A 19,477-nucleotide genomic window follows, 5' to 3' on the forward strand; every position below is an offset into this window, starting at 1 on the left:
CAATCTTTCCCAGCATCAGGGTCTTTTCAAATGAGTCAGTTCTTCACATCAGGTGGCCAAAGTATTGTAGTTTCAGCATCAGTCCTTCCAATGAACACCCAGGACTGATCTCCTTTTGGATGGACTGGTTGGATCTCCTTGCAGTCCAAGGGATTCTCAAGAGTCTTCTCCAACACCACAGTTCAAAAGCATCAATTTTTTAGTGCTCAGCTTTCTTCACAGTTCAACTCTTACATCCATATTGACCACTGGAAAAACCATAGCCTTGACTAGATGGACCTTTGTTGGCAAAGTAATGTCTCTGCTTTTTAATATGCTGTCTAGGTTGGTCATAACTTTTCTTACAAGGAGTAAGCGTCTTTTACTTTCATGGCTGCAGTCACCATCTGCACTGATTTTGAAGCCAAAAAAAATAAAGTCAGCCACTGTTTCCACATATATTTGCCATAAAGTGATGGGGCCGGATGCCATGATCTTAGTTTTCTGAATGTTGAGTTTTAAGCCAACTTTTTCGCTTTGCTTAGGAAGCAGGTAATCAGACTGCCTAGGCCTTGGATGACTTCCTGTTTGCAGCCCAGGTTCCCATAAAGTTTTTAAGAGCTACTGTTCACTTTGAGTAAACTTGTTTTATCTGATCAAATGTGGATGAGTTTTGGTTCTTTGGAGCCTACCTGGAATGAGGTTCTGACATTTGAAACATTAAATGAAACAGGGCATACAGTGTGCTGTGAGGTTTATACACTGGCTGACTTACTCAGTCTCCACTGTAGGTGTCTGAATTAGAGCTCTTGGTCTCCTTCACAACTCACAGACACTTGGAATTAAGTTTTATTGGTCTTTCCACTTCATTTCGGAGAAGGCAATGGCAACCCACTCCAGTATTCTTGCCTGGGAAATCCCATGGACGGAGGAGCCTCGTGGGCTGCCATCTATGGGGCTGCACAGAGTCGGACACGACTGATGCGATTTAGCAGCAGCAGTAGCCACCTCATTTGATTTCTCTCTGATGTCCTAATGTTTGCTTCTTTTTTCTATTTCTTTCTGATTACAGTTATTTTGAGAATAAGTGTGAAATACCCATTAATCTCTCTTTGTTATTCTCAAGTGAATGGGTGTATATAATAAATTGGCCCTTAGATAGTCTTCACTCTTGGAAAGTTCATCCTCCAGGAAAAGACTTCTTTTATGTTCATCTCTGGTCTTCCCCATGTGCATTAACTCATACCTCAAAAACAGGCTTTTATTTATTGTCCTATTTAATATTATTCTTGGATACTGGGGTAGTATCCTAGTAAGTCCAGGGGTCTTGCAAATAGTTCAGGGGTCAGCAGACTTTTTCTTTAAAGAGCCGGATAGTATATATTAGGCTTTTGGATCATGCGTCCCTGTTGCAACTACCCAGCAAAACAGCCCTAGACAACAGATCAACAAGCAGACGTGTCTGTGTTCCAGTGAAACTTCAGCTGTAAATGCAGGCTATAGGCCAGATTTAGCCTGAAAGGTGTAATTTGTTAATGTCTGGCCTAAATTTGATTTGAGAACTTGGTTTGGTGAATTTATTACTTATTCATAAGTTGATAAACTGAATGTTCTAGGTCAGCATGTACATTTTAGATGGAACAAAGGGGGACAAAAATTCTACTGTACATATAATATTTTCATGGCTGTTAGGAAGTTGCTTTCACTCATGCACCAGATATTTATTCAGTGTCTACTCTGTGTTTGGCAGGCACTGAGAATACAAATAAATAGTGACGAATTGGAGAGAAGGCACCTGCCATGTGAAATTTACATTTAAAAGTTAGATAAAGGGCTATGAAATAAATAATACATTGTGATAATGTTTATGTGTGTTTTGGTGTGGGGAATTTGCCCCTTTGGAATTGGTGGTCAGGAAAGACTTTATGGCTGGAGAGAGTGATGATGTAAGATGAATTTGGAGAGTTAATCAGTGGTTAGATCCCTTGGGACCTAAACGGGAGGTGATGAAGAATTTGATTCCTACGCTAAGGAAGCCATTATAAGGTAGTTTGTGCTTAAATTAAAAAACAGCAACAAACTGGTATTAAATAAATTGGATTTGAAGTCTTTAATCTGATACTCCCTCACCTACCCATTTAGATCTCTGGTTCACAAGTCTCATGTCCTGGTGGTCTGCACAGAGAGCTTGTGTGTGCCTGTTTTCAGTTACTCAGCTGTATATGTTCTAATTCTTGCTAAAAGATTTTTTAAAACCAAATTTTAAGATGGAATATACCACATGATCCTAAAAGGATGTATATAAATGCAGGATTATCTGTATCTTTGCATAAGGCATATAGATAGTGTCATAATTTCTTTAAGCATTATTAGTTTGTATAAATCCTTTATAGATAGGCCATCACTGAGAAACACCTGTTAGCCGATGGCCTAGAAATACTAGCATAGTCATGCTCATGTAGTCTGGGTGAGTATAGGAAATTTTAATAATGTACTTTTTTTTTTCAGTATTTAACTTAAGTCATGACACATATTTAAAGTATATTTTTTCTGATTGTGAGTTTTTAGGACAAACTAAGGCCCCCAAAACCCTTATTGTCTGTCCCTTTTAGGGCAAAATGATATGTTGCTGACAGAATTTGTGTAGATCCATGGTAACTCACTAGAGAGTTTCTAATGTTCTTTCCTGTTCATCATTATTTCTGTTAATCTTTTCTTTCTGCTCCTCAAAAGTGGATATTATGCTCATGAACTTTTCAGTTCTATAAGTTTCCTATTAGTCGTTCCTGTATTTTATAGGCAGTATTGTTAATTGCTGTAATTGTATCTTAATAGAAGGAGGCAATAATCCTCTCTCTACTGAGGAGAGAAAGGGCAGAAAAAAAGAAAGTCTGAACTCTAGTTGATATGTGTAGATTGGCTTAATGACAAAAGTTTATGTAATTCCAGAACATCTTCCTGTATTTTCCTTATTTTGTATCTTTGGACCTAGAGGTTACAGGTAGAGTCATGTTACATTGTTTATGCTTTATATCTATTTTATGAAAATATGAGGTTGTCTGAATAAAGGTCAGTATCCATTGCAGCAAGTTTCTCTATTTTGTTGTCCTTGAGGGGATTATAAAACTATAACATGTCATATCTATTTGCCTGATGCACCACTGTTTTCTTAACTCTTTCTTTTATATGTGAGTAATTGAGAATTAGTATAGATGTTCCCTATTTTTGGTTTTCAGAATTGAGTTTGTTAAATTGCTTGCACTGCATGTATTTATTACATGATTTACGTGCAGTGCTGCTTATCTTTCATGTGCCCTTCTAGCCCTAGTTTTTAACCCTGTTGTGTCTCCAAGCACCTGGTTTGTCGGGGTACACAAGTGGGGTTTCTTGCCTCCTGGAAGGGTTTAACTAATGGAGAACATTGTTAGCAGATCAAAGAAAGGAAGGAGGGAAAGGTTAGAATAGAATATTTACTTTCTTAACTTCTTTAGTGTGGGATTTCTGTAGCCTTGCTGCCTCCTTTCATTGACGGTCAAAGCTCCCATCAAGTAGCCCTCTTTATTTTAAGGTGGTGACTGACCACTTCCTCTCCTCCTCCCTTTGCTGCCAGTAGGTGGTTATAGGCAGGCCTTGCTGTTGCTAGTAACCCTGGGACACTGTACTCTCACTGGTGATTTCCTTACAGCCTACCTCGGCTTTAGACAGTCTCTGTTGCAATTCTCAGATTACCCAAATTAAGTGTGTCATCTGTTTCCTAAGGCTGACCCTGACTGATAAATATACGTTAAAATATTCTAGATTCTTTCAGTGGTTATCATGATTGCAATTCTAAAGTGGATTAGCAGTAGAATAAGGGAGAAAATTATTCTGACAATTTCACGAATTTATTCTGTTGGTTGACGTGTGATTTTATTTTTAATTCCTCCATAAGGTCTGGTTTTAAGTATTATCAGCCTGGCTATTGAACCCTTAGCATGGCACAACCCATTGTTTCAGCATTATGGGGAATTCAGAAGTAGATGCTGCTGCTGCTGAGTCGCTTCAGTCGTGTCCGACTCTGTGTGACCCCATAGACGGCAGCCCACCAGGCTCCCCCGTCCCTGGGATTCTCCAGGCAAGAACACTGGAGTGGGTTGCCATTTCCTTCTCCAATGCATGAAAGTGAAAAGTGAAAGTGAATTCGCTCAGTCGTGTCCGACTCTTCGCGACCCCATGGATTGCAGCCTACCAGGCTCCTCCGTCCATGGGATTTTCCAGGCAAGAATACTGGAGTGGGGTGCCATTGTCTTCTCCGCAGAAGTAGATGAGACACATAGTAATCCTAATATAGGGTAGTTTGTGGTAAGTTTCATGTGAGAGATACAAAGTGTCCTAGAAGTTCAGAGAGGGTGATTAAGACCAGTTTGATTCTGTCTGCAGCAGGAATGAGAGACCCCCAGTTGGCTGCATTTCTGGTAAGACGTCTGCTTTCCAATCCTTGCTTACTTTGTCACCCCATAACACTCCACTGCAAACTACATAAGAGACTAGGCACCAAAGTAATAATAGCTAATAACATTTAAAATCCACTTGTATATACCTGTTCTGAGTGGAAAACATATTAACTCATTTAACTCGGCCAGCATCTCAGTGAAGCAGGTTCTCTTACCCAACTGAGTTGGAATTCACATTAAGGCAGTCTGGTTTCCTTGACTAGGCTCATAACTGCCACACCTACCATATTATTCTGTAATTAAAACTAATTATCCATCTCCCCAAAGAGATCATCAAAACGAATTTCATCATGTATGAAGCCTTTTAAATGATGGCTTTTACGTGTCCTCCTTGTCCTCAGTGATGTTTCAAGGCCTCCAGCCCCATGTTCTTCTTGTCAGTAGAATTTATCACATGCTCTGTCATACCAGTCAGCCCCTCTCATTCAGTATGTTTTAACAGTTCACACGATGAATCTTTTTTTTCTATTAATCATTTCTGGCAGTCCCAGTGTCCACATAAGATATCTCAGCGTCCTGAATTCTTTGGCGATTTATGTCCAGGAATCCTTTGTTCTAGTTTAGATATCAGTAACTGTATTCTTAGATTTCAAGTGTAAGTGTCCTGTTTTCTGACCACCACTGCTCCTCTCTTCCCAGCTCATGCCCTCTGATTTCTGACTCCAACAGTTCTGGTATAACCATTAAGACCTCCAGTGCACTGATGCTAAATTTCTTTGTTGTGCATCATTCTTACCATGTTTCCATTTTTCGTAACCTAGCTTTGATTCCATGGTCTATAGGTCTATTGTTATAACCACTCACTTAACGCCTGTTGTATTTTACCTGATTAAAGCCAGCACTCTACCTACTTTGTACCTAAACAGCCAAATGAGACTAGAGGAAAACACAACTGTTGTGACTCATCTCACTTTAAATATCTGTACCTTAAAACCTTAGTGCTGCCTGTAGTTTTAGTTTATTCACTCTCTCATTTTCCGTTCAATTCAGAAACCCTCTCTTTTCAGTTGATGGTGTTTATTATTTTACTCTAAAAAAAAAAAAGCCAAAACGAACATGGAGAAAAGAGAACTTTGTGTGTTTCTGTCAGAAGATCTACAAACCTGAAATAGCAGTTTCCAGAAGAATGATAGGAGCAGAAGCCACTTTTTCAGGGATTAAAATGTGAATGGATCAAAAGGAGATAGGATTGTGACACTTTCCCAGTTGTATATCTGGCATACTGTCTTTGTTTCATGAATCTTGCCCAGGAAGAGATTTAACGGCTAAGTAAATTTGAGACATTCTGAAAACTGTATGTAGTATTCGTATGGAAGGAAGTTTCCATTTGCTGGCCTAGATTTTACTAAAGAGTTGGTTTTCAAACTTTGGCCCATTTCACAATCACTGGAAGGGCTTGCTAAGACACAGATTGCTGCATACCACCTCCTGAGGTTCTGGCCCCACAGGTCTTGGGTGGCTCCTAAAAATTTGCATTTACAAGTTTTTAGGTGATGCTGATGCTGCCAGTCCAAGAGATTGGGGAATCCCATTTTGAAAGTCACTTCACTTGAATAAGAAATCAACTGCCGAGAGTGGCAGGTATAGCTAGGATTTTGAGCAATACACGAAGTAGCCTTTGCAGGGTAGCAGAGTCAGAAATAAGAGCTGACTAACATCATCATCTGTGTCAAGGGATTCCCTAGTGGCTCAGACGGTTAAGAGTCTGCCTGCAATGGGGGAGGCCCAAGTTCATTCCCTGGGTCCGGAAGATCCCCTGGAAAAGGAAATGGCAACCCACTCCAGTTTTCTTGCCTGGAAAATCCCATGAACGAAGGAGCCTGGCGGGCTACGACTGAGCGACTACACACAACAACATCATGGAACTTTGATAGTAAGATAGCATGAGTTTGTAGTGGACCGAGGCAGTGAGGTTTCACGATTTTCACTAACGGTTTGACCTGTCAGGGAGAAAGAACAGACCCTCCAGCAGTTAGTATGAAATTTTGAGTGACTTGTGCATGCGTGCGTGCTAAATTACTTCAGTCGTGTCCGACTCTTTTCCTCGCTATGGACTGCAGCCCGCCAGGCTCCTCCTTCCATGGATTTCCCCAGGCAGGAATACTGGAGTGGATTGCCATACCCTCCTTCTGGGGATCTTCCTGGCCCAGGGATTAAACCTCGCATCTCTTATGTCTCCTGCATTGGCAGGCTGATTCTTTACCACTATTGCCACCTGGGAAGCCCTGAGTGACAGGCCACTAATTCAGGTATCTATAGATCTTGTCATCAAGCACTCCATCTTTGCTGTATATTACCATGATGAGTGCTAAGACAGTTAATAGGGGTTTGGAATACAAAGACTAAATGTCATAAATTATCCTAAGCTAATGCTTTCAATTACAGTTTAATAAGTCTTTGAGCAAATATCTTGTTTTCTCACTTGGAAATTTTTTAAATAAAAGAATTAGGAGCTACCAGTTATTTCTTTATGAATGTAATTTTAAAGCCATAGAATCTTTTAAAATAACATTTTGGGAGAATCATTACAGGTTTCTGGTTGAGAAGAGTCTCATGTGGACTTTTTAAAAAAATATCAAGTTTTTTGGCGTATACTTGACTTACAACATTGTGTTAGTTTCATGTGTAAAACTAAAATGTGAAACTAAAAAGTAAAATGATTCAGTTCTATATATATACACACACGTGTTTTTCTTTTCTTAGATTCTTTTCTCACATAGGTTGTCACAGAATATGGAGTAGAGTTCCCTGTGCTATACAGTAGATCCTTGTTGGTTATCATGTATATAGTAGTTGTGTGTGTCTTCATCCCAAGCTCCTGATTTTTCCCCCCTTCCCCTACAATTTCCCCTTTGGTAACCATAAATTTGTTTTCAATATCTGTAAGTCTGTTTCTGCTTTGTGAATAAGTTCATTTATATCTTTTTTAAAAAAATTAGATTCTACATATGAGTGATATCGTATGATATCTGTCTTTCTTTGACTTACCTCACTTGGTATGATAATTTCTAGGTCCATTGCTAGGTCCATATTGCTGCAAATGGCATTATTTCATTCTTTTTGTGGCTGAATAGTGTCCCATTTTATACATATGTACCACATCTTTATCCATTCCTCTGTTGATGGACATTTAGGTTGTTTCCATGTCTTTGCTACTGTAAACACTGCTGCTGTGAACGTTTGTGTACAAATAAGTTCTTACTTAGAAATGGGATGGTTGGGTCGTATGGTAGGTATAGGTTTAACTTTTAAGAAACTGCCAACCATCTTCTAAACTGATTGTACCATTTTTACATTCTTGAGAATTCTTGTTGTTCCATATATGATATGGCCAGTCTTTTTTTTTTTGGCTAGAACCTTTATTATTTCAGAAATAAGCATTCTGTGTAGCTTGAGGTGGGTAGAGTAGTAATTTCTGGATTACTGTAATAAATATTTGTCAAAACACCAACTATTTCAGTAATCATACACTTATTTATAAGAACGTCCAGAAATAACTCTTCTGTATCAAAAACTTAATGGCACAAGAGAGTTAAACAATGGTCTGTAGAGGAGAAAAGGAAAATTCTTCTAGGGGAAGCTTCATAAAGCATTTTCTCCATTACTTTTTTTTTGGTGCGGGTCCTGGGGATCAAACGCAGAAACTCATGCTCCATTACATTTCTGATTGATACAGTTCATGAAAAAAGCCTCGCTTTGTCTTGCTTTAGTCTTTTTGTTTGGCCATTATGGTGGTTTGTATGGGTGTCTGTGTAGTGGGGCTCAGTGTTGTTTTAATTTGCATTTTCTACATGGCCTGTGATCTTGGGCTGCTTATTTGTCATCTGTATATCTTCTTTGATGAAGTGTCTGTTCAAATTTTCTGTACACTCTTTAACATTTTGTAACTTCCTTTTATCAGTTGGTGGCTTGCCTTATCTGAAGAGCAACAGTTTTAAATTTTGATGAAGCACACCTTATCAGCTTTTTCTGTACACTTCTCTTTATACTTTGTATCCTATTTGAGTACTGCATCATTTTGTTTCTTTGATTTTTACTAAAAAGTTAGATAATCTTAGATTCTCATTTTTTAGCCATTAGGGGAAAAAAAAGTATAGGAGGCAGTTATAAAGTTAGAGTCATAGCTGCCTTGTATTTTTCTTATATTATACTTTAAAAGCAAATTGTGTATGATTCTAGTACTTTTTATTTGTTCTTTTTGGTTGATTTTTAAACCTGTCAAGGATTTAAGAGATTGCTGATCAAATTCCTTTGTTTCATAGGGGTGAAGGAACTGAGGTTCATAAAGGTTACATGACTTTGCTAATGGTTTACAGTTTATGATTATTCTAAGATCAAACAATCTGAAGTCCTCTTAGATCCCATTTCACTATTTATTTCCCTTTGAGGAGCTGGTCTTTGTGATGCTGTTGATAAGACTTCACTGCATGCTATAACATTAAAATAAATATAGTTCCTTCATTTGTTGCTGCTTCATTGCTCATTGTGATTAATATCCTCATTGAAAGCAATATTATTAAAATTAAAGTAGGTTAGCTTTCTGAATGAATCTTAATTATCTCTTAAAATTTCATTAAGATGTTGAATTTAACAATTTTGTTTTTGTAATTCTTTCCAAAGGTCTGTAAACAGATTTGGCTAGGATTATTTGATGATAGATCTTCAGCAATTCCAGACTTCAGGGATCCACAAAAAGTGAAAGAGTTCCTACAAGAAAAATATGAAAAGAAAAGATGGTGAGTGAATAGTTTCTATTTAGAGCAAAGGCTCCCCAGATTGCATTAATTATGGGTAAGATTAGTATAACAGGAAGGAAGGAAATAGGTAGACAGGAAATAAGGAAATATGTAGATACTCATTATATTTTGGCTTTTATTGGATTTGATTTCCAAAAACCTTTACTCCTGCTTTATCCTAACTCGTCTGTGCCTGGCAGTAGCCTTTTTGTCACCACCAGGCCTCTTACCCTTTTTTGGGAAGTCGGGGATTCTTCCTTCTAAACCTTTACTATCCCTGTTAGCTTCTCTAGACATTATGGTCATGTAAAACCTCCTTTCTTAAAAGTCTTCCTTCATTTAGCAAGTGTTTTTGTAGTTTCTTTTATATAGTAAGCACTGCGCTAAAGCACTCATGGAGCAGTCTATTCACTTAATTGCAGGTTGCCATAATTCTTTGCTCAAAATACCCCTCACTACCCACCCAAGAAGTCATTTTTCTACCTTGTTAAGAAGGGAGTGTTTATACTTTTTAAACTAAATCTGTCAGATGTTAATTTTTGAAAAGGAGTTGAAACAGATGTACGAGTAGCTAGTGAAGTGTTTTAAAGCAGAGCAAGGGTATATTCGTAGAACTAGTGTTCAGCTACTTTGAGCTCTTCAGTTTTAGCTGTATGAGAACAAGTTAAGTCAGCTTACTAAGATTCATTAGTGATGAATTCTTGGTTATTTCTTTAGTGTGTGTATTTTAGTTTCAGTAGTGTGTATTTTCCTTCTTGAGAAGTTAAAAAGATGAGAGAGAATCATAAATAGAGGGATAATGAAGAAGTAAATGGCCTCTTGTTTGCCAGAGGAACTATATTTTAACCCAGAGAATATCTTCAAAAACCTGTTCTAGTTGAGGGAATACTTGCTGTGGTTATGAGTGAGATATCTCCACCTCCATTAGGTGAGCATAGTAGAAAGAAGCGGCTCTGATTTGTATGTTCTGTGAACTTTGTATTCTTACTGTTCTCTAGAGGAGACTAATTTTTGCCAGGGCCATATTCAGCATTACTAGAAACATTAGGTATGAATATAGAAGAAAAAATAACAGCAAGATTTTAGTTTAGGAAAGGAAAAAAAAACTTAGAAGATGAGGTGATAGTAAAAACATGGTGCCATAAATAATTCTCTTAAAATGAAGGATATAATTGTCTTTTTATCATTTTAGTTCTAAATTTCCCTGGCCTTTTATCCTGTAGTTAAGACCTTTCTCCTTGATAGCCTTGGCCTAATTTTTCATTTTCCCAAGTTTCACTTTTACCAGCTCAGAGTTAGTTTGAATAGAACTTAGTTGGGTTTTCAGATGCTTCAGCTTCAGCTGATAAGAGGAAAGTGTGTGTGAATAAGAGTTGATAGAATTAAAACTGGAAGTCCCCTCTCCCTGCATTAGTGATAATAGCCACAAAATAAAATAATAAAAATTATTTATTCAAACCATAACCAAATAATTGTAAACCTCAAATAATTGTAATTTGTGTTACCTTTTCTGTCCTGAGAAACAGAATAGTAATGAGTAAGACAAATACAGACTTCAGTTGGTGGGTAGGGGAGAGGGAATGACTAGCATTCAGGTAGGCTGGGACCTTTGCATTTTAAACTTATGCTCCTGCACACCTGTGATATGTACCTAGTGGGTGGTGCATTGCGTTTGTAATGCGACATTAGTGAAAGTGAAGTCGCTCAGTCGTGTCCAACTCTGCGACCCCATGGATGGAGGAGCCTGCTAGGCTCCATGGTATTTTCCAGGCTAGAAGACTGGAGTGGGTTGCCATTTCCTTCTCTGCAACATAAGCGTTATCCAAATGCAGTCTCCCTAAAAACCCTCTCACTGTGGGCAGCCTCACTTAAGACATTGAGGCTGGTGCTGTCATCTAAAGGGTTTTTGAAATTATTCTTTTAACCAGTTTTTGAACTCACTTCCTATGCTGTACTTGCTTAGTTAGCTTTTTTACTTGTAGCTACATAAGCCTTTGAGCCAAAGATTCTTACCTGATTTTATGCTTTAAAAAGACTTAGCTATTCTCAGAAATTGGCATCACCACTGATAAGCCAAACTATGGGAAAATGTAATTTCCTGTTTTCATCTCTTCCATATACTGAAAAAAACAGAAGTTTTATTGTTTTTTTGTTTTATAAGTTTTATTGTGATTATTATATAATTTGGTAATAGCCAACACTTGTGTACCAGGACACTGTAAATGTTAATTTGTTGATACCTCATAGTAACCATATTTTAGTGTTTTAGAAGAAAATTCAGAGGCACAGTGTGCTGAAGTCGTTTGCCCTGGATTTCACATCTGTTGAGTGATGGAGCTAGGATTTGAACTCTGATTCTGGAACATAGGCAGAGGACCCTGGCGGGCTACAGTCCATGGGGTCGCAAAGAGTCACACACAGCTGAGCACAGACGCACACACATGTGGAACACAGTAGAAAAACTCTGCTTTTCTGCTTCTCCCACCTGTGTGATATGGGGAACGAGGGTAGTTAGAACCAAATCCAGAAACACAGAGCAAGAGCTCTCACACAGTGCCAGCCCTGGAGATAGCACTGCTCATATGTGGGCATTGTATTCTCACTTCCCCTTTCTTTCCTTTATTCCTTTCACCCCATGAATCCTTACGTGACTGGAGTCAAACCTGAAAGACCTGTAAAGTCTTATGGACATCTTTCCATGTCAAGATAGAGAAGCTGTGTATTATATAGATGTTAGCATAACCCTTTTAAGCATTTTTCTCCTGGTGAATTTTGGTTTATTGCCGTTTTTTTTGAAATTTTAAAGAGTGCTATGGTAACATACACTTATTTACACTTAACCCAATTATTGCCTAAGGATAGGTTACTGGAAATGGTACTTCTGGGGCACAGAGTATTTTAATAGAGAGTAACAAAATTTGTAGTTTATACTCAGACCAAATGCGTGTCATTTTAATTTACATTTTTTATTAGGTTAAAAATGTTTTCATTTCTGTGTCTCCCTTGGTGAGTTGCTTCTGTCCGTTTAAAAATTAAGTAGTTCATCTTATTCTTATAGATTTGTAATAGACCTTTATATTTTGGGCTATTAACTGTAACATAATAAGTATTTTTCCTTCCTTTTGCTCAGTTTTCAAATGTTATTTATGACCTTACAGTACATTGGTTTTTAAAAATTAGAGTTATTAACTATCATCATGATGAACTACAAGTCTTCTTTTTAAAAAAACGCAGTTAATATTGTTATCTTAGAAAAACTGTAAGTAAATAATTGAAGCAAGTTTTGTGGTTGCTCTTTGATTACCTTTTCTCTGAATATTTTAATTAAGTGTACTCTTACGGTATCAATTCTAAGAGGGTTTTGAAATAAGAGTAGTATCGAAGCAGTCTTGTACAAAATTATAGAGTTAAGCTTTTTGAGCTTAGTATTCCCTACCTCTTCCTTAGTTAACTGCCTGTTCAACTTTTCCTATGTTTTAGGTATGTCCCACCAGAACAAGCCAAAGTGGTGGCGTCAGTCCATGCATCTATTTCAGGGTCCTCTGCCAGCAGCACGAGCAGCACACCTGAGGTCAAACCACTGAAGTCTCTTTTAGGAGATTCTGCACCAGCACTGCACTTAAATAAGGGCACACCTAGTCAGGTGAGTCAGTTTTAAGTCTTTGTAGAAGATTCTACATAAGGAGGATTGAGTACAGTGAATTTGGGAATTAAGACAGTTGCATAATGCTACTTGTATACCAGTAGCATTATGTCCTAATGGTTTATAATGCATTAAAAGATACTTGGTTAAGTGGTTGGAGTGTGTCTATTTTTGTGGTTTTTGCTATTGTGAATATGAGTTTGTAAAGGTATACAGGAGCATTGTCATAGATGTAACATACAGTGGTAAAACATGAATCTGTGGTGACCATCAGAGTTATTTAGAACAGTATAGCCTTTGTGATATACTTTTACAGGAAAGGATTTCTCAAGCACAGAATTTTTTCCCCATCCTGATGGTGAAACATGTTTATCACTGAAACGCAGGTAGCTTTGCATTACATAACTTATTCTAAAAAACTGAGTAGACTGAAGTCTTTTCAGCAGTTGGTGTCTAGAGTTTATGCTTCTATACTTTATGACAGTCAGATGAGTTATGACAAATCTGTTACTGTGTGGCATTATGTCTGTCTTACATAAGAATGATTCTGAAGAATGTTGTTATTTGAATTAAATTCCACCCTTTTAAAAAATGCATGTACTAGGGCAGCTAGATAAATTGCTCCATTTTCACCAAAGCTTTGAGTAAAAAATGAAGAGAAGGGTAAAGTCAGTATATTGTAACTCTTCCCTTGGATAAAAGATTTGTTCTGTGAAAGCCTTATCATCATACTCAGTTAGCAATAAGCCTGTTTGTGTCATGAGGTGTAACAACTGCTGTAATTATACTTCATCACTTTTGACTCTGTACTTAAAAGATAATTATGGGCATAGATGTTGAAAATTTGTGCTTTCAGAAAACACGGTTCAGACGGTAAAAGCGTCTGCCTGCAATGTGGGAGACCCGGCTTCGATCCCTGGGTTGGGAAGACCCCCTGGAGAAGGAAATGGCAACCCACTCTAGTACTCTTGCCTGGAAAATCCCATGGACGAAGGAGCCTGGTAGGCCACAGTCCATGGGGTCGCAAAGAGTTGGACACGACTGAGCGACTTCACTTTACTTTTTTTTTATTCAAAACTCTACAAGTAGATAATATAATCTTTAAACTGTTTTAAGCTTGGTGAATTGGAAATAGTTTTATAAAAGTTTAGCAAATCTAGCTGGAAGCTCTTTGTAGTTAATATGTGGTTTATAGTCCCCTGTTGTAGGTCGCTCCCAAGGGCAGCAGCAGGAAAAGAAGCAGTTTGACCTTTTAAGTGATCTTGGCTCAGACATCTTTGCTGCTCCAGCACCTCAGTCAACAGCTACAGCCAATTTTGCTAACTTTGCACATTTCAACAGTCATGCAGGTAAGTGTTTTTTCCTAGCAGCTTTTGCCAGTGTTTGAATAATCATCAAATTTAATGTGGAGCACTAAATTAAGAATTCATTTGGTCATTTTGAAGCAGTTTTATTTGATAATTTGAGACTTTGCTTTATATTTTTGCGTGTATGTATTTCACTGTTTTACAAATATGACAGAAGCCAGTACTTACTGAATTGGTTTCCTGTTTGTATTTTGGGACTTACTTTACCTTCTTTTACTCACCTGTGAAATTGTGATGCTCTCTGCCCTTTTTTTCCTTTCAGTTTCATGTCCTGGCTTATAGTTGGATAATAATGGTACAAATTATTTCATGTATATGTATCAAAAAAATATGCTGTTTGAGATAATTTGGAAAATTATAGAAAACCTTCAGCCATGTTTCTATGAAGCATTAAAGGAATTTTTGTTTTAAATATCAATAAAAACATTTTCTAAGACTATGCTACAGCAGGAAATTGTGGTGTAATTTATGTATATTTGTGTCTGTATGTGTTTACTTTAAAAAGAGATCCTAGGATGAAGATTTCTTTCAAGAGAGATTATACTGAGAAGGGTAAGAAATCAGGAAGCTCAAGTTGTTGGGGCTGTGGTAGGTTTTCCATTTTCTTATATTAGCCAAGTAGCAGAAGTCCAGAAGGAGACTGAAAAGAATCTTTCCCCTTCATCCTCCAGGCGGGAAGCCAGTTGTTCCTTCTCTGAGCAGACAGGAGCTCCAGCTCTCTGTTCTCACCTCTTGCTTTTTGAATGATGGTCAAAAGAGTTGGTGGAAGAATCAATGAATAGAGAGTGAAGCTTCTGTAATTTATGAATTATTCTATTTATCTCAATTTTAGGCTTATTGAAATATAATTTGAAATGATAGATAAGTAGCTGCCAAACTCTTATAAATTTTCAACTTATTTCATGTTTTTTGTGTGTGTGTGTGTGTGTGTGTGTGTGTTTGGTTTCTGAATGCAATTTGTGAATATTTGCAGGTCAGGGGATTAATGTTACTTACACTTTTCTATGTAGCCATATTAGCAAAAAAAATAGACAAGTCACTGTACTCCACAGACTAATTTGTACCATGATTACCCTTATATTTTCAGTAACTCCTTTAAAATGCTTTTTGAAAATAATTGTCATTATTTAATTGTAACATTATATAAATGTTAAAAAATAGCAATGTATGATTTTATCAGATTGATTGAAGGTATTAAATACCTTCCACATATGACAGATATATAGTAGAGGACAGATAGTCTGTGAGGAAGTAGTTTAATAACCATGTAGATTAGGTCAGGTTGCCTGAGGGTAATAATTTTTTAGCCTAAAGTTCTTTTGTTTTTACAAAGGACCACTCAGATTACTCTTTTCTTACCTCATTTGATTCCAGGAGCATAAAAAATATATATGGATATTGCAAGAAAAAGCTAATAAAATTACTTATTTATTTTCCCTTCTAGTATAGTTGATGCCATCTTTTACTTTTTACCTACGTAGTTTTTAAGTGTAAGCCAATGTCTTAGTTCAGTCTGAAATATCTTTTCCCAGAACCTTTGTAAGCACTCTGAGTTTTTACTTTTTCATACATGGTTCACAGATTTAAAGTCATTGATAGCTGAATTCTTGCCCTGAAATTCTCATTTCAAAAAAAAAAATAATTGGGTGAAAACTTTCTCCAGAACAAATTGATGTGACAAATGGAAACTTTAATGGCAAACAGTAATTATTCAGATAAGCCAATCTAGCTAGCATTATTTTATAGGAAAACCTGTTCTTTTAAAGACAATTTAATGGCTTAAAAACCAGAAGTCTTTACCCTTCTTCATTTGAACATTCTGGCTGAGTTAGTGTGTGTGGATGTGTGTCGATGATGGGGTCAGTATTATGTTCAGGAAAAGTCATCTTCTACAGAAATATACAGGGCAGTTAGAAACATAATTTATTATGGAATGGAATAGTTATCTTGCCTGGTAATAAACATATCGCAAAAACTGTGAACTGTCATTGATTATTGTCACATCTTATATGAGGGATGTCAAACTCAATTGCCTTGCCACCCAGTTAACACAGATGAGTAGTGTAATGCACTGTGGAAGGGACCACAGTGCCCCTTTCACAGGCGGATGTTCTGTAATCTGCTGCCGCATGGAAATGTGGGCTCAGGGTTCCTAATATATGGATTCTTTTAAGAGAAGCAAGAAATCTTGTTGAAATGCTCTCTTTAAATGTTAGGAATTGATGAAAATAATCTAAAATATTGTATAGATGGAATGAAGTCTGTTATCTGAATTTGATGAGAGTTGCTGGCTGTTATCCTCTGGTCTCTACATTTTTATTTTTTTTTCCTTTTTCATGAGTATCTGTTGCTCACTGAAGTGTAAAGACAGCTCTTGGCAAGATTCAGGCTCATTGACTTAGTACCTTAAATTCTAAACTGAGTTGACTTGTATTTTTTGAATAAGATGATATAAAAAGCATCTTTACTATTTTGTCACATTCTTTTTAGTCTGGATTTCTTTGTGTGAAAGTTGTTTGAGGTTCTAGATAGTAGTTTTTGTTTATTGTATTATTAATGTTTAATTCCAAAGTTGTATTTATCAGAGTTTCATTCCATAATGCTTAGAAATTTTAAAAGTTACTGTAAAAAGTTGTTGAAAACAGTGAGTAGATTCAGTATCTACAAATAAGAACTGATAGAAGTATTACAAAATCCTGTTTTGTTGTAATGAATAGGTATTTGATTGGTTTGTTTGGTGCTCTGGTTGGAAAACAACGGGAAAATTATAGATATGATAAAATAGACTTGATTAATAAAATGGGTTGCATTGAACTAATTTTTTTCCTGATGTTTGAAACATTTTAAATGTAAGTTTTTCTCATATGATGTTCTAAATATAAGTTAAATGTTCAGTATATATTATTATAGACTACATAATCATATATACTTGAGGTTATAAGCCACAGACTAGCTTAGGGACCCATTCCTGTTTCTACAAGGGACAGATGTATTTCATTTGTTGTTCTCAACCGTACAGCTAAGTGTTACAAAAACTTGGAAACTTGTCTTTTGGAATATAATCTCTGAATTTGAAAACTTTTATCATGCTCTCTATTCATTTGGTTTACAGTTGTATTATCTGTTTTCGCCTTAATAAACTTATTTTGTCTTTTAGAATTTTCTTTGGATTAGCATTTTAAAGCTGCTAAGAAATTTATTCCTATTTTTTCATAAGTTGTAGAATCATAGTGTTGGTTTTACTAGTAGAGACCATCTAATGAATCTTCTCATATTGTTAGTAAGAATACTGGTAGAGCCAGAACAATGAGGGACTGATCCAAGGGTTTACAGTTTCTTACGTTAAGATGGAGTTGTCTGACTCTTAGATTCCCTTTTCACTAAACTGTACTTGCTTACTGGTGTTGTAGCAATGTGTCAGTAACTGTGTTTAACCTTATGTATAATTTAAACTGGTATAGATACTTGTTTCAAAATATTTTTCAAGAAATTAATTATAACCTTTTTTAATCTGTTAGTATTTCTTCTATTATATGTATTTTGGGGAAAGTAAAATTTCAGCCTGTAAAGTTGATTTTTATCCTATTAAGTAAAAACAGACAAAATAATGTAGGGAGTCCAGAAAATACAGAATTTATGTTGTTAAGCAGTAAGCAGCCTTTTCATTTAGGTACTTCTGTGTGGTGTTTGAGGGCCAAGACAATTAGTTTTAAAAAGGTTTTCAAGAGCAAAGTGGGATAGCACTCCACATGTCAGAAGTGGTAGGTTGGAAGATGCTGGAAGAGAAGTGGCACAGATATGTAGGAAAAGGGAGTCTGATCTTCTTTATGTACATCTCCCCCTGCTCATTATCATACCCATTTAGATTAAAAAAAACAGCAATTACAGGAAATGCTGTAAGTATTGCTGATTTTCTTCCTAGAATAGTGTTTTACTTTGTTAATGGACAATTTTTTTGCTTAGTGATTTCTTTTGGCTTTTTTCTAAGTAGAGTACAGATTCACTGAAAAAGCTTGGCAAATTCAGGACATGATACCTACCTGAAGTCTCACTACTTCCATTGAACTAAAATGCAGATTTTGTATGCACATGATGTCATGTTTAACGAAATTAGCACATGAAGATATATCTGAAATTTATTAACCTATTTATCTTGTTTACTTTGCTATAAGTATTTGGGCTAAATATTCTTTAAATGATGTTTTTTTTTAATGACTACATTATATTCCATCGTGTGATGTTCCTTAATTTAGTAATCTGTAATTACTGGCCATGTGAGTTTCTGATTTTTCATTATTATAAAAAAATACATTGTTTAGCTATTAGAATTAGCTGTATGCTCATTTGTAGTAGTTTTACAAAAACTGCCTAGAAATAGAATTGCCTGCCAAGGAATTTAAAGTGGCTAACTCACTTCGTTGGTGACATAGAACCTTTCTCCATCTTTTGGACATCTTTTTCATTCTTACCACTTGGCATTCACTTTCCTGCGTATCAGCCACTTCTTATTCTTATCTTATCCTCCGTAAAAATCTTATCCAGCATCTGTGTTGGTCTTTAAAAAAGTCTTTTGTTTTACCTTACATATTTTAACTTTAGAGAAGCCTAGGACTTTGCTCTTAGATTGGTTACTAGCTGGGAAATGCCAGTTGGTCTTTTTCAGTAGGTTTGAGGTGTATTTATGGTATAATTCTTACTAGTTTTTATTGTTTCTTAAGTTAATGTGTGTTTTAAAATGACAGGCTCCTAATAAAATATGAGTTTCTTCAGTTTATTTGGGCTTCCCTGGTGGCTCAGAGGCTAAAGCGTCTGCCTGCAATGTGGGAGACCTGGGTTCGATCCCTGGGTGAGGAAGATCCCCTGGAGAAGGAAATGGCAATCCACTCCAGTATTCTTGCCTGGAGAATCCCATGAATGGAGGAGCCTGGTGGGCTACAGTCCACAGGATTGCAAAGAGTCGGACACGACTGAGCGACTTCACTTTCACTTTCAGTTTATTTGATGATCATGTCCATCTTTTTGTATACTTGCTTTAAGTATCCTATGATATAACATAGTTATAAGCTTAAAAGCAACAAAAATTTTAATGTAATCAAGCCATTTTTATATGATTCATGTAACTGGTGAATCACCATTTTAAATCTCAATTTTCCAAATGTATCCTGTATCCCACATCTCTGTCTGCTTTACTGCAACTTGTGTTATTTAGTGCTGTTAATTCAGTTTCCTTTAATAGAGTCACTTTATAGTACTATTCCT

General features: G+C 36.5%; 1 protein-coding gene across 22 annotated transcripts in view; it reads left to right on the forward strand.

The window, feature by feature from the left end:
• AGFG1 (ArfGAP with FG repeats 1) overlaps positions 1-19,477 on the forward strand; it is an 83,090-nt gene that overhangs the window by 45,426 nt on the left and 18,187 nt on the right. For all 22 annotated transcript variants that reach the window (XM_081584767.1, XM_081584769.1, XM_081584775.1 and 19 more), the window contains exons 3-5: positions 9,093-9,208; positions 12,689-12,851; positions 14,047-14,200. In XM_081584767.1, coding sequence (XP_081440893.1) covers positions 9,093-9,208; positions 12,689-12,851; positions 14,047-14,200 — 433 coding nt within the window. The remainder of the gene's footprint in view (positions 1-9,092; positions 9,209-12,688; positions 12,852-14,046; positions 14,201-19,477) is intronic.

Source organism: Giraffa tippelskirchi, chromosome 3 (assembly GCF_054371585.1).
Source record: "Giraffa tippelskirchi isolate mGirTip1 chromosome 3, T2T-mGirTip1v1.2.pri, whole genome shotgun sequence".
NCBI classification, from domain to species: domain Eukaryota; kingdom Metazoa; phylum Chordata; class Mammalia; order Artiodactyla; family Giraffidae; genus Giraffa; species Giraffa tippelskirchi.